This window comes from Nymphaea colorata, chromosome 3, assembly GCF_008831285.2.
Source record: "Nymphaea colorata isolate Beijing-Zhang1983 chromosome 3, ASM883128v2, whole genome shotgun sequence".
In the NCBI taxonomy this organism is placed as follows: Eukaryota; Viridiplantae; Streptophyta; class Magnoliopsida; order Nymphaeales; family Nymphaeaceae; genus Nymphaea; species Nymphaea colorata.
In genome coordinates, this window is record NC_045140.1 from 5,526,092 (window position 1) to 5,541,290 (window position 15,199).

General features: G+C 37.2%; 1 protein-coding gene across 2 annotated transcripts; it reads left to right on the top strand.

Annotated features, from left to right (window-relative positions):
• The first annotated feature begins 3,350 nt into the window (after window positions 1-3,350).
• Window positions 3,351-11,268, top strand: LOC116250148 (E3 ubiquitin-protein ligase RGLG2-like). Of its 2 annotated transcripts, none has more exons than XM_031623590.2 (12): window positions 3,351-3,547; window positions 4,452-4,766; window positions 6,665-6,749; window positions 6,848-6,988; window positions 7,077-7,190; window positions 7,302-7,399; window positions 7,782-7,861; window positions 7,935-8,040; window positions 8,506-8,633; window positions 8,757-8,985; window positions 10,597-10,653; window positions 10,729-11,268. In XM_031623590.2, the coding sequence occupies exons 2-12, from the start codon at window positions 4,554-4,556 to the stop codon at window positions 10,807-10,809; spliced, it is 1,332 nt and encodes a 443-aa protein (XP_031479450.1). In that variant the 5' UTR covers window positions 3,351-3,547; window positions 4,452-4,553; the 3' UTR covers window positions 10,810-11,268. The 2 variants fall into 2 exon arrangements, with proteins under 2 accessions (XP_031479450.1, XP_031479453.1); XM_031623593.2 differs by lacking the exon at window positions 3,351-3,547 and adding an exon at window positions 3,573-4,119.
• The last annotated feature ends 3,931 nt before the right edge of the window (window positions 11,269-15,199 follow it).

Below are 15,199 nucleotides of genomic sequence, written 5' to 3' on the forward strand. Positions count from 1 at the left end.
ATATATATACAAGAATAAACATTTAAGATTTCTATTTAAAAATAAAAAACTTTTAAGATGTTGCCGACACCAGTCACAATGTGGTACGCCACTGATTCTAGCGCTGTGACATAAATCCAGCATGAAGGACACGCTAAACGCCGTATTTGACCACCGTCATTCTCAATGCAAACACGGACCTCATGTTCTGCAAGTTTTGAGTCTTGCGCAACAAAGAAAATGGGGACACGCTAAATGTCGTATTTGACCACCATCATTCTCAATGCAAACATGGACCACAAGTTGTGCAAGTTTTGAGTTACACCTCATGTTCGGCTCGAGTCTGTCGAGTTATTTTCAAACTCGAGCCAAGTCGAGCTCGAGGTTTCATTAGTCGAGCTGCTCGGCTTGTGTTGACCCTACAAACAACCCCTAAATATATATAACTCAACACAACTGAATCCTTATTAGGTGTATTCATTTCAATACGTGTGTATGAAGAACACGCTAAATGCCGTATATTTGACCACCGTCATTGTCAATGCAAACATGGACCTCATGCTCTGAAAGTTTTGAGTCTTACGCACCAAAGAAAGCGGGCGAACTAAATATCCGGGAATTCCTGTGGCCAGTGGTAGTCTGTGACAACCGGTTGTGGTGTGATCTGAGCCTTCAAACAGTGGTGTTTGAATGGCTCCGTTGTTTTGTCCCGAAATCTTCTCCCCAAAAGCAGGCCTATTTGGCGGGATCTTTTGGAAAATTTCTGGTCACATTAATCGACATCAAGGCGTTCAATTATGTAAGCCAAGTCCTAGATGCCATATAATTAAGTCTTAGCCCATAAGTTTTATGAAAAAGCCAATCCTCTCTAAGTGCTAGTTTCAAAGTGGTCCATTTTTACTTTCATTTGAAAATCAAGGTTTTTTTTTTTCTTTTTTCAAATTAAAAGTGAGCATGAGCCCTTATCATTAGTATTATCAATGAACTCATGAATCAGGAGAGGAGCCAGAATTTTTTTTTTTTTATGAAGCACTAAATATATGGTTAACTAATTTTCAATTGATTATGGAGCAGTGATCCGGATCTCGTGGAGTATAACTAAACCCAAATTCACTAAGTTTCAACACTGAATTAATGTTTGAAATTTAAAGCTTGAAATTTAAAGTGAACATGCTTCTTACTCGAAAAAATTTAAGTGCATCACTTCATGAACAGGACGGAGCTGGCCGGGGAGCGCATGGGCCTTGGCCCCATCTCAATTTTTTTTTTTTTACAAAAAAATTACATGTAAAATTTCAAAAAAAATTACTTGTCTTATATAAAAATTTTAAAAAATGATATTTCGGTCAGTATCAACATTGAGAAACTTTAATTCGAACCTCCTCATGAAAAAATTTTGCTTCGACATACCCTTATTCTCATGAGTACCATTCATTTGAAAATTCATGCTTGGGCATGACCTCAATCAAATAAAGCAAAACCAAATCATGTGAAACGCTTTATTAGCATCCATGTTTGGCAACAACAAGTATTGAAGTTTGAATATTCATATACTTTTTCGCATCATCTTATATCAAATCAATCAAATCATGTGAAACGTTTTAATGGTCATCGTCCATCTAAAAACAGCCAGCATATTCCCCCACAAGGGCCCGATGTAGATATTTGAATGTAGACAGATATGGCCGTTTATGATATAAAAATCAATTTCAATAAAAATATTTTCACATATTAATTGAAGAACACAAAAGTATAAAAATAAAACGGTAGAACCATTTAATGATGTTAGAAGAAGGGTCCAAACCCTCTTCCTTTTTTATTGTTGTTTCGAGTTTTGGTTGGACAATTCGTACAATAGTTGCATCAAGACTCATAAGAATCGAATTGATAACCGAGCTCTCATAAGTCAGTTGACCCGATCAAGTATGCTATAACTCACAGAGCTAAAACTATAAAATCCTTACAAGACAATTATCAACATCATTTAAGGGTTCGGATCCATTTATATGCATTTTGCGTTGACTAGTCATAATTAGATTAATAACGATACTTAAAATATTTATGATTTTACGTGTAGATCATGAAATACAATTCACCTGGGCACAATCTAGAAGTGTGTAGTTGTCATTGGACGCGGACTTAGTTGGGCAGGTTATACACATGGGGCTCACCCTAGTGGGCGCAGGGCATGCTACGCTTTATCAGTGTGAGGACTCGACCTAGGCCATGGCTCCACCCAAATCAAACGAAAAAAAAATGCAGTATAAAAATTGATTTTTGTTTGTCTCTATGTATTTTTTGAATGTGAGTTCACTTTGACCCTACCCAAATCCAACCCACAAAACCCAACCTCTATTTGGCCCACCCCTGCCCCGGGTTCCGGCGCCTTTGATGCCTTCTTATTTAGCGCATAATTTAGCAATTTTACCTCCCAACTTAGATTTGAAAATAAAGGATATAAATTTAAGTACGTTATGGGGAGAACTAGATGATAGATTCAGGCCCCATTCAAATGGTGCTAAACCCATAGGTCTCGTCATCAAATTAGTGGAAAAAAAGCATGAAATTTTCAAAGTGGCATGCTTAAGTTTTGTTGGTATGGCAAAAATTCCCTTAAAGCTGGATTTCTTTAATTTAAACTGCTCAATTTCTATATAATTCGGATGGTTAAAGATGACTATTATCTTATGAAAACTGAAGCATTTGTCATACAATTTTCATAAAGAATTATCGCAAGAGTTTGGTCAAATCAGGAAGACGAAGCATCGCCGAGTGAATTGCGTGGTGCTCCGTCGTGTTAGGCGGGAATATATAAATGCATAATCAAACTATTTCATTCCCAAATGGTCTAATGAGATGCAATTGCTTTTATAAGGGTTTAAATGAGTTGGGTATGTTCCATCACCCTGGTAATTTTAAATTCATTTAGTTACATTTGCAAAAAAAAAAAGAAAAGGAATTATGGGAATTTCAATGCTACTTAACAATTGATTACTGAAAAATAGTTATTAAATGGGTATTAACTACCATTTATAATCTGTTTTAGGATGAATTAATAGGACTCTTATTCAAGTTTAAATCTGAATCTCTGTTTGAAATGTGATTGAAATACGATATAAAGATGATCGAGTTACGTCTTTTGCCACTCAGAACTGGATGCGCGTTCAAATTCAAATTCTATCATTAAGAACTTGAATTCGCCAAGAACGGAGCCAGCCGCAATTTGAAACTGTTTCGTCTCTATCTCGAAACGACGCAGAGGCTCGTGTGTGCGTGTGTGTGAGAGAGAGAGAATATCCAACCAGCGAAAAAGGCGAAGAGTGGGTAAAAGGACAAAGGTGAGGATTAAAAACGAGTTGCTTTTAATGAATGAGAGCACTATCTTGCAAAAACTGCAGCGGGCAGAGGAGGAGAGGTGGTGGCGTCCTCTTCGTTCCTTCCGCGATGCTTCTTCTCTCATCCGTTTCTTCCTCCTCTTGCTCTATACAAATGGGTGGGACATAAAAAGAGGGAAAGACTTCATGCTTTTTTTGCAGAGACGTAGGATTTCAGAGTTCATATATACCAGGTACTGACCTCTCTTTATTTCTCTCTCTCTCTCTCTCTCTCTGGAGAAGGAAGAAGGAAGGAGAGGACAGAAGGTTAATGTTCGTTGGTTTACGCAATTGACTGCCGCGTGGATCTTGTTCCACATGGAGGCTGCTGCGAAAGGGATGGCCTATATTTTTCTTCTTCTTCTTCTTCTTCCTCCTTTCTTTCTTACTAAGTTATCTTCGTTATTAGGAAATAGTGGTTAGCCGGTCTTTGAAAACTTCGAGTCGGCCCCTCTGGCAATTAAGGGGTTGCTAAAATTTATTGCGTTCGTCCAAATCCGAACCGTTGAATCTAAATTTGAAGTTGCGGGGAAAGCTTTTGGTATTTGAGGGACAATATTTTGAGCTTCGGTCTTCTTATTGACTTTTCCTTCACCCTATTCTCTGTTGGTTTTCTGGTCTCAACATATAGGGAGATTTCCTTCATAGTTGTTCGCAACTCGCAAGTGATTGATCATCTGATTGTCCTTTGCCCATCGCGTTGAAGTTGCGAAAAGTGTTCCATTAGCTTTATTCGTCTTGGGTTGTTAATTGGAGTTCTTTGGAGGTTCGGACATTCTTTTCCCTTTTTGGGTATTATTTCTGATTTTTTTTTTGGTACTTCTTCCCATGATTGAAGATGGAAACGTTTTGATTTGCAAGTCCTCTTTGATTGCAATTCATGACATTTTTGTGGTTTCTTATTTTGCATCAATCTGGGCAAGGAAGAAAAAACAATTATGTTATGTTAAATCGCTTTCAAGGTCTTTCTTCTTTCCATCCTGTCATTTGTTTATTTGCTCTAGTGATGACGTTTCTGATGCTCTCTATTTGTATCTGAACATACGTTCCCATGCTTCTCTCATATTCCTGATTAACTTTGCGTTGGTTTTCTTTCAGACCTTTAGGTGGGAAGTTGCAGGACTAAATCTCCTCAACGTAGTCTTCGTGCATTTTGCATCAATCCCGGTTGAGTAATCGTTTTTGTAATTGGCGTTGGTTATGGGCAACAAATCATCTAGGGAGAGGGATTACAGGCATTCTTCATCCTTTCCAACATATTCCCAGCAGACTCCATGGGACCATGCACCGCCACCAGCACCACGTGCATATGCAGAACCACCTTCTACTGCACACTATTACCCGGAGGAGCCGAAGCGAAGGCTGCAAAAAATGTACTCCAGGATTGCAGACAATTATACTTCTCTTGAACAGGTATGGCTGATGTGCGTATATGCATACTGACACCATATATATGATTGAAAAAATGCATTTTTTTTTTCTTCTTAATTTTAACTTGTCACTGGTTCTAGGAATAGAATGTAGTATCTCCACGATCTGGTTCTGAAGATTCATGCCTCTTTGGCTTCTTATTGAAAAACCCATCCTGTTTAGTTGGTCTGTGTAAAATTGAAGCTACGGTTATGTGGTGCGCTTGACTCATTCGTCTGCTGACTCTGCTGAAGATATTTTGAGTTAAGAAAGTGATGAAAATAGCTGCAAGTCAAAAAAGGAAAAAAAGAAAACCTTTCTTTAGTTTTCATTTTATGGAAGGTTAAAATGATGAACCAAAACCGCTGGTCTTTCATTTGCTCAATGGTATTTCATAGGCTAATTTACGTCTTTCCTTTTTGTATGGTAAAAGATGCACCCAATTTGCTTGTCTAGGTTAAAAAACTATCAGGCATTGTTCATAACCTATGCATGAGTCACACAAACATTTGCAATTTCAATGAGAGTGCCAGTTAGTGACAGGATTCTTCACAAACCCTAGACAGTCTATTGAAACAAAACTAACAAGTTTCTGGCAAGCAAGAAAATAGTGGTTAGAAAGATGCACATAGCGTGGAACAGAAGAAGCTTGCCCTCTAATGACAGTCATGATTGCAGTTGACATAATGTTTTGTGAAATACCAAAAGATGCTGCTCAAGTTTGAAAATGTGTATTTGGATGTGTCTAGACGGCCCTTGTCTCAGTGTGGATCTTATAAAAAAATTATAGAAATGAATATATTCTGCCACCTTATATTTAATAATGCGTAAACATAGTACGTGTGTGGCATATAGGTCAGACGAACCCTGAAAAGTTGAAAGTTGAAACTATGTTCCAGTTGTAAAACTTCTGGAAAGGTGTGTATTAACTTTGGTTTCTCTAAAGAAGCATTAATACCATGGTTTACCATTATGTTCCCTTATATAGTATCATAATATACTATTTCTTATAATTTTTACTGGTTATATAGCTCTAAAGCAGACCTAACTAATCTGGAGAATCTTTATTTGTCTTTGTATTTGTTGCTGTTCTAGTGTGTGCACATACAACGGAGGTCCGAATTGTCAAAACTCAAACTCTTATTAGTCCACTCATGCTCGGCAGCTCGAGTGTGTAGAGTGTTAAGGGAAGTGGGTGAGTTGGTGGGTTATAATACGTTACGAATTGGTGGGTTATAATACATTACTTCATTTAAAGTTTCTGAATGGTAAGTTATATTTTTTCATGTAATAAACAATCAAAACACTTCTTGAACTTGAGTTTTTCGCATGGTTTATGGTTTACCATATCATGCAACTCTAATTTAGGTACTTTATTCTAAAAATGATTCTTGGAAAAGAGAATTATTATAAACCACTAATCAACAGTGTTTATATTGATATATTTAAAGGAAAATTTTGACTACCAGGGATCCTTGAGCAAGAATTCTTTGGATCTCATGCTGGCACAGCTATGTCTGGAATACGAGGTTAAAGCATGGCAAATGTGCACTCATTCGCAAAACAAAAAAATGCCTTTATTCTATCGTTATAATGGTGCTATCGTATTTATTTTTCAGGAACAGATAGCTGGGCTTTGGGCCAGCTCCTATTATCTTTCTTTTTTTCTAATTGTTGTCTTAGTTCATATCATAATGTCTTGTTTTTTCACACTAGTTACTAATGAATCCTTTTTAGTTATATTAGCTTGTTATTTTTCTGTTTTTAAAAGTAATTCATTGAGATTTTTCAATTTATACTTACAGGTGCTTTATTGTTATTTATCTCTTGATTGAAATGTGAAAAAATTTAACGGAAATTTCTGTATCTTGAAGCCCCTAAGCACGAGTTTCACATTGCAGGTGACTGAAGCTCTTGCAAAAGCAGGACTCGAATCTTCCAATCTAATCGTGGGTATTGACTTCACAAAGAGTAATGAATGGACAGGTTTTGCCCATCCCATTCTGGATATTGTTTTATGACACTTAAACACGTGACAGAGAAATCTATGTATTTTGGAGCTAAGGTTTGATCGATCTATCCAGGTGCTAGGTCATTCAACCGCCGTAGCTTGCATCACATAGGCGATACTCCAAATCCCTATGAACAAGCTATTTCTATTATTGGGAGAACTTTGTCTGCTTTTGATGAGGACAATTTGATCCCATGCTTTGGCTTTGGAGACGGTTGGTTTCTTATCCTTTCTGATCAGTTCTGAACCATTAGTTTAAGATCTAAAGGCATAGTTCGGTAATTCTGGGTGGTTTTTGACAGCAAGAACACATGATCAAGAGGTATTCAGCTTCTTTCCTGACGAGAGGCCTTGTAATGGATTTGAAGAAGTGCTAGCACGCTACAGGGAAATAGTTCCTCAGCTTCGTCTAGCTGGTTGGTGCATCAGCCAAATTCGTCTTATTGTTGTGTTCCATTATCATCAATACCAAATGAAGCTTCTAAACTATTTTTTTTTTTTTTTTTCTTGTCAACAACAACTTGAAGGGCCAACATCTTTTGCACCAATTATTGAATCAGCTATCACAGTAGTGGAACAAAGTGGAGGACAGTATCATGTACTACTGATAATAGCTGATGGACAGGTAAGTTATGCTTAGTTATTTTTAGACATCTGTGTTTATTCATCAACTTGAACTAGTTCTGGTTCCTGAAACTATAGCTAATGGCTCATGGCTTCCATGCTTGTAACAACTTGCAACTCAAGGACAAATTTGGTCAAATAATTTTTTGAAAAGAGGCCCTTTAGCAATAAGTTGCTAGTCCATGTTTTTCTGTTGCTGTCATTTGTGATGTATTTGAATCCCTTGGAGGCATGTGTAACATGTCATCGAATTGGTTAACCATCAATGGTTAGATTTAACAAATTTTTGGCCCGATGTTATCTGAGAAAAGTCACACCTTCTCATTAAGTTTTCAGTGAAATGTAATGGTCTAATGATAAAGGTTGCTTTCATGATCATGCAGGTAACAAGAAGTGTTGATACAGAACATGGCCATTTAAGCCCACAGGAACAGAGCACAATTGAAGCCATTGTAAAAGCAAGGTATGAGCAGTTGGTTTCTGCTGGTGGCCAACATTTGATCATTCTCTGTTCTGATGGTTGCACATTGCTGCAGTGAGTATCCATTATCAATAATTTTGGTAGGAGTTGGTGATGGACCCTGGGACATGATGCGCCAATTTGATGACAATATTCCTTCTCGAGCATTTGACAATTTCCAGGTAGAAAATTGGAGATTCATTTGTGCAAGAGAATTTTTCCGATCCCACACATTTTTTTTTTGGAGAGAAAGGTTGTCCATAGGGGATTGCTTTCTTTGCAACCATGTGATGGGCTTATAAAGAAACACATACCATGGCTGCAGCCTTATTCTTCCAATTTTCTGGCATTTAAATACTCTGTTTTTCTCTGAGGAAGCTTGGGAAGATGCTGTACCATCATTGAACATTATGAAGCAATAAAACGTTTTCTAGTATGTCATTATCATGATGAAAGTACAGTGTCTTCAAATGAAATTTCTGGAGGCATGTTCCTCAGCAGTTCACTGGCCTCCACAAAATTTGCAATAAAGTGGAAATATGTTAAAAAAAATGTCATTTGTAATAAATGCCACGTAGATACACGAGAGAGAGGACTATCCTCATGGTTCACTGGAATCTTACACGATAGATTCTTCCCTTTTTCAGTTCGTGAACTTCACAGAAATAATGTCAAAGAATGTCCCTGTATCAAGGAAAGAGACAGAGTTTGCACTCGCAGCGTTGATGGAAATTCCATCACAGTACAATGCAACAATTGACCTGAAGATCTTGGGGTAAGCCTGAACAGCAGTACTTATGTGGCACAGGGCCACATTGACAAACTAGATTGTTAAGAATAATGTGTGTCTGAGGCTATTATACAGCTGATATTTAAGTCACTAATTGTGCTAAAACAGTCGTCGAAGGGGGAAAGCTCCAGACAGAGTTGCTCTGCCCCCGCCAGCCGGAAGCTACAGTGCACCTTCGTATGCATCAAAGACTTCTCAAGCTAGTAGCTTCCAGCATAGTCCCCCACCTCACTATGAAAGTAAATCTTCTTCACAGTATGGATATGACACCGGGGCATCTTATCCTCACAGCACAAGTATGAGTACAGCTCCTGCAAGTTCTTCATATGATAATCAGGTATGACCTACTTGATTTATCAGTTTCATAGTTTATTAGCTTGAATGAGGTATGCATGTTTCTGTTCTCTAGCCTTGTTATTTTAGAACTATGTCACATGGGTGTGGGTACATCTGTGGACACCAGTGCAGAGCATTCATTAAGCATTTTTAAAAGACAAACAGAAATATTCACTATTTATATTGATAAATTATTAAATCAATAAACAAAATACCAAAAAATACCAAATGTCATTTTGCTATGTCCATGCCATGTTCCCAGCCACATATTTGTCCAGCCACATCAACAGGGTGCAGCCGCACCACCTGTGTCGACCTGTGTCAACATGGATGGGTGCCTTCCTAGGTGAGTCCATGTGACAGTTTTAGTCATGCCATTCTCATTGCTGGATTTAATGTGCTTTTTTCTGACTGTATTCTATCCAATAGATACGTGCTTCTCTGTGTGGTCCTGGTCTCATGTCCCAAAACCATATGATTAGATAATCCTTTCAAACCTCTTTGTAGTCTCTTATGACGACCCAAAATTCTCCTTTTCTAACAAAAGGCAGCTGTGTAATTGAGTGGCTTGAACTGGAGCACCATTTCTGGATGTTGGATTCCCTACAGTTGTCCCCAAATGTGCATCAATGAAGAAATCATCCTATGGAGCCCTATCCTTTTTTAATCTGAAGTGCTAAACCACTGAATGAGCATTTCCAACATCCTGGTTGGATAAGATGGTTGCTTCATGCTCTGCAAAAGGACTTCTGCAGTTGCTGCCAGAGTATATTAGAGACAGTTCATGTGCTTATTTATGGAGCGGTTATATCTAAGGCCAAAAGAAACTGTGTGGCACTAATTTTAATTATTTAATGCCTGGCTGGTTTTCTTTCAATTTTGTTAATTACTTATGTTTGAAATTCTGGCTGGTTTTCTTTCAATTTTGTTAATTACTTATGTTTGAAATTTCTCAATATATAAATTGAGATAATCGTGTGGTGTTATGTTCTATTCGTTCTTCATTTGTTTATTGTGCTAATCTTACAGATTATTTGGTCTCAAGTAAGAAATATTAAGTTTACTATAAATGTTCAGCTTTATAACTTATTGCCGTTTGCATGTTTAATCTTCTTTTTAACGAAATCTGATTATTCTATTAAGGAAAAGAAAATTGAAGTCTTTATGCAGCCAATGGCAAGTTTTACAGAAAAAGTTGATGAGGATCAAAATACATAAATAGGAGAGGAAGTGAATATACTAATCATGTTCAATACTATATTAACTGCAACATGAAGTGGTTGTGGAGGTTGAAGCTTCCATGTGGATATTGCATCCAAGGCTAATCTTGGTAATATGTATATTTATCCATATGAAACAGAACATGTGATACGGAAGTGAATGCCTGCGTAGATTCAGGATGGTTAAAGATGTGATATTTGAATTTTCTTATAACTGATTTTCTGTGCATGAAAAGAGGGACTTGAAAATGATACATGTTCTTTTGGTTTGCCTTTGCCTTTTCTTCTACTATTAGCACTGCTGTTTACTGACTGTTTGGCATGAATCTACTCAGTTGAACTCTTTGGATGTTCTTAGAAGCTAATACAGAATATATTGTTGCATTTAACAGGTCTGTCCCATTTGCCTTACAAATGCAAAAGATTGTGCTTTCGGGTGTGGTCATCAGGTGAGTTTCAAAACATTAAACTTTTTGTCTTTGCTCCTCCGTCAGAGTATTGATGACTTGGTACCTTCCTTGCAGACATGCTATGAATGCGGTCAGGACCTCCAAACATGTCCTATCTGTCGTAGCCCAATCCAGACCAGAATTAAGCTTTATTGAATGACCGATCCTTCCAGATCAAGTATGCCACTAGTGAGACATTTGCAAATTCCAAGTTTTGCGTGCATTTGGATAATTCGTTCTCAAAAGTCATGCTCTAATTCTGGTCAACTTGCAAAAGCTATAATTCAGCAGGAGGCCCTCGATTCACATAAATTTCCGATCTCCTGTAACTGTCTTCACTGTTCGGACAATGCTTCAGTCTCATAAGCCAAGCTGCAAAATCCATGATGTGCCAACGCTGCTCGCTGGGGTGTGTCTTAGTTATATGTTTATATCACAAATTTCATTGGATAGGCTTATTATTTCCTCTGTATATACCTTTTTTGTACCTTTTTTGAGATTAAATTCTTGTTAGTTCTCAAATTCTGTTTAACAGTTTTTCCTCCCCTGTTTGGTCTGTCTATCTGCCACGATGTGCTTGTGTGTTCAGCTTTCTAAATCATAGCCATTTTTTTCTGCTTGGGTAGTGGAGACAATGATTTGCCAGAAGCAAAGCTTGTTGAACAACATATTCATGCATTTGTAAAACCTTGTAAAGAAAATATGGTTGTTAAGCGGCGAATCTGGACCTTCTGTTTGGCATTGCAGCATCTGCACAACTGCAGTGTGTTCCTTCTTTACCACCGCACCAGGTTACTTTGTGAAATAGTTTTTGCCATCGCAGCATCGGCATAACTACAGTGCGTTCCTTCTGTACCACTGCACCATATCACTTTATAAAATAGCTGCGGGAACGCTTCGGCACCGGGTTGTCCATGTCCGTCAAAACGCACAGGGAGCTTAAGCATATGGTCTTGACAATTTTCCTCATTAATTGCAAGTTTGCAGCTAAATCATCGAGCTATCTATGCAGGGAAATGATTTAAACATTCTGGATGTGTCGTTCTTTCTAAATTCTTAAGCTTTGTAACTGTTTTTATGCTAAGGATTTCTTTCCCCTTGGGAAAATCCCCAGATTGTACCAGCAGAAATTTTTAAAATGCAATTATAACTAAATAGTCAGGTTATGCCAAAAGCATGTACATATAACATTGTTCATGTGTAACTTTGATGACATCATGTCTATCTATTAAAACAACATTTTAGAAGTATTTGTTTGTTGGACGAGTATCATCTATTTTCTTTTAAGGCTTCCAGAGAAAATCAGCAAATTTTAAATTATTAAAATTTTCAACTTTCAAGAAAAGTTTATTATGCTTCTTTTGCTCAATGTTCATGCTCGTCGGCCATGAGGTTTCTTTCTTGATGTTACACAGCTGAGTGCTGCATACCAGCCACCCTTGACCCAAGCCCGTAGTTTCCAAACATTAACAGGAAATTATCTTCGAGCTACGGTCAAGTTCTGGTGTGGCCGAGATGACATGAGGTCGTAATCACAAGCGAATAAATCACAGGCCGAAGAAAACATTTCATTGGTCATTGCAAGTTTACTAGGCATTTTGCTTCGATGGAGAAGTATGACAGGCTCCTTTTTCTTTTATTTTTTAATTTTTTTAATTATTTTATTTTATTTTATTTTATTTGGGGGTTGTAGCTTTGGGTTTTTTGTGTCTGTTATATGTGCAATATGAACCCCAATTAAGAATTGACCTTGAATGAGTGCATATATTTTTGGAATCTTCATTCAGAAAAGGCGACCATCGTATTGTCTACATATTCGATTTTTCAGTCTAAAACGAATTAATAAATACTGTGTCCATTTCTAAAGAGAAAAAAGGATATCCAAAAAGTTTACGTTTACAAAATACAATTTGGTCAAGAGATAGTAAGAAGCAAAATCACCGAGCCCTACCTCTCTCAGACACACGCATAGTGATTGGTGTTCAATAGAGCATAGATGCCTGATGGAACGTGGTTTTGTTTTGTTTGCTTTAATACACTTTTTATGAATGAAGTTATCTTACCAGAAAATGTTTATCAGGTTTTCTGCAATTCAGATCCATACCTAAAAGATTTGATACTTGAAATGCATGAAATGTTTTCTCATAGTTAAGCAAAACCTACATAGTTTGGCGCACTTCTTGGTAGGTAAGAAGAGCTTAGGGAGGTTTTGATGGCCACAAGAAAATACCAAGAATTTTTATTCAGGAAAAATTTCCCTGATTGATAAGGTGGAAGAGAAAAATTTTCCTGCATTCCAAATTCAGGTTAGTGCTTGATGGGCATAGAAAATTTTGTTTGGCGGGTTTGAAAAGAAAACCTAGATCAATTCTAGTCACCCTCCAAAAAAACAAAAGAAAACTTTGACACTTCCAAGAAATATTATAAACAGCATAAGTAAGCTGAATCAGTCCAGTCAATAGTTACGGGCTATTGCAAAGTATCGTACCATGTTGTATCCATATCGTAAAATTATTTTCTAATTCACTAAACTTCAGAAAATAGAAAAAAAAATGAAGAAGAATGTTCTTTATAGAAAATATGTTACACATAATGATATGTTTGTTACAACTATGAATTTATTTCACTTAAAATTACAAGTCTTAATATCAGATGATTATACAACATGATCTAAGACATCAAGAAACATAATTTATGAGATGATTTACATAATAACTCATAATATCAACAACACATCAGAAAACAAGTTTTCAATTGTTATACATCACCTTGCAATAAGATATTCTCCAATCCTAATTTAAATAACAAATGAAACAGTCCCATTTCATAATCTTCATCATTTTCATTATCATCTTCATCTTTAATTTGTAAACGAAATCAAGAAAATGCTCTTTTTCAAACAAGAACCGGTCCCATGCATGAACGTGCCCTCAAATTGACGATTTCTAGTGAAACCAATGACTCCCTTCAAAACTGCCACAAATTCTCACTCCTTCAACTCTTAGATATGTTTAGCAATGAAAGAGGAGGCAAGTTTTAAAATTTATTTTCAAAATGGGAGTTTGAACTTCCAAATTCTCGAAATAGACCCATGTGGTACGTTACATGGTGTATCGCCCCATATTGTATGATACAGGCTATGTATCGCACGATACATACAATACACATACAATGCACCACCTCTTTGCGACATAGGTGGTGTATTGTATCACAAATTAAAAAAGGATGGTATATATGTGTTACAACTCCATATGGTATGATATGCACAACATTGCTTCCAAGTACTATTCACTTGTGCAGAAAATTTATTGAGTTACATTTAGATGGCCAACACAGCCTATGAGGGGGAAGATGACTAAGACTCATAAGGGGTCATCGAGTTGAGTTAGTCTCATGTGGGGCTGGGAAATTGGCTTGGGGGAGAAGGTGAAGGAGTGAGTCCATCAGTGGATTAGGATGGCTGCATCGTCATGAGGGTGAGAGGTGAAGAGTACGTAAAGATTGTTGAAGACTTCAGCATTACCTTTGACAGGCTTCCACCGCTAACTATCTTCCTAACATACGTCGACTATCTAATGGCTGAGATTGCAGATTTGTAGAAGATCAATCTTACTCAAAAGCAGAATATGCTGGTTTGGAACTCCTCGTGAAATTAGTGATATGAACACCAGGCAAAGCTGTAGTGCTGCCAAGCAGAAAGAGATCAGAGAGCTAAGCAGGAGCGACTGCCAAAGGCTCTTTGGTTCTTGTATCTTGAGTGTGAAGAGCGTCTTCCAACACAAGACAAAATTCAAAAAGTGGGATTATCTCTTGCTGATAAATGTGCCTTATGCAACAAGGGATAAGAGTCCAATCACCACCTATTAATCAGCTGCAAGTGGGCTCGGAAAGTGTGGATCCAGATTGTTAGTCTTTTTGGCAATAAGCAAAGGATCTGTGGAGAATTCCAGTTCTCTTTGGATGCAAGATTCCCTCAAGAGTGGTTTAAAAAATGCTGGGACAGTAACTTCCCCACAGCTGTTTGGCAGCTGTAGATGATAAGGAAAATAATCATCCATGGAAAAATTGAGAAGCCTGCTCCAAAGCAACTTCTGGGTCATCATGTGGGGGGCGTGAACATGAAGAGTCTAGTGTGCACAGATGAGAAAGAAGGTGGATCTTCCCAGCATTTCCTTCGTTGGAAAAAAGAAAAAAAAAAAACTTTGGTGTGGTTTCCTAATCTATTGTGCATTTGCCTTTAGAAAATTGAGTATTCAAAGGTTTGGTAATGTTAAAAAATACAATTTGGCGGAAAGTTGGGTAATGTTAAAAAGTATGGTAGCTACCTTAAACGTTTGAAACCTCAAACTATATATATATATATATATATATATATATATATATATATATATATATCTTGCTTATACTTAGTTCTTTCTTGAAATTTTGGCTGCCCTGGTGGTTGGGTAAGGGACTACTTCATGTCAAGCCGGTTCTTGTGGTTTCAGCCAAAGAATACCCACAAAGAGAAAAAAGAATTCTTTTTAGTTCTTTTATTTCTTTGTAT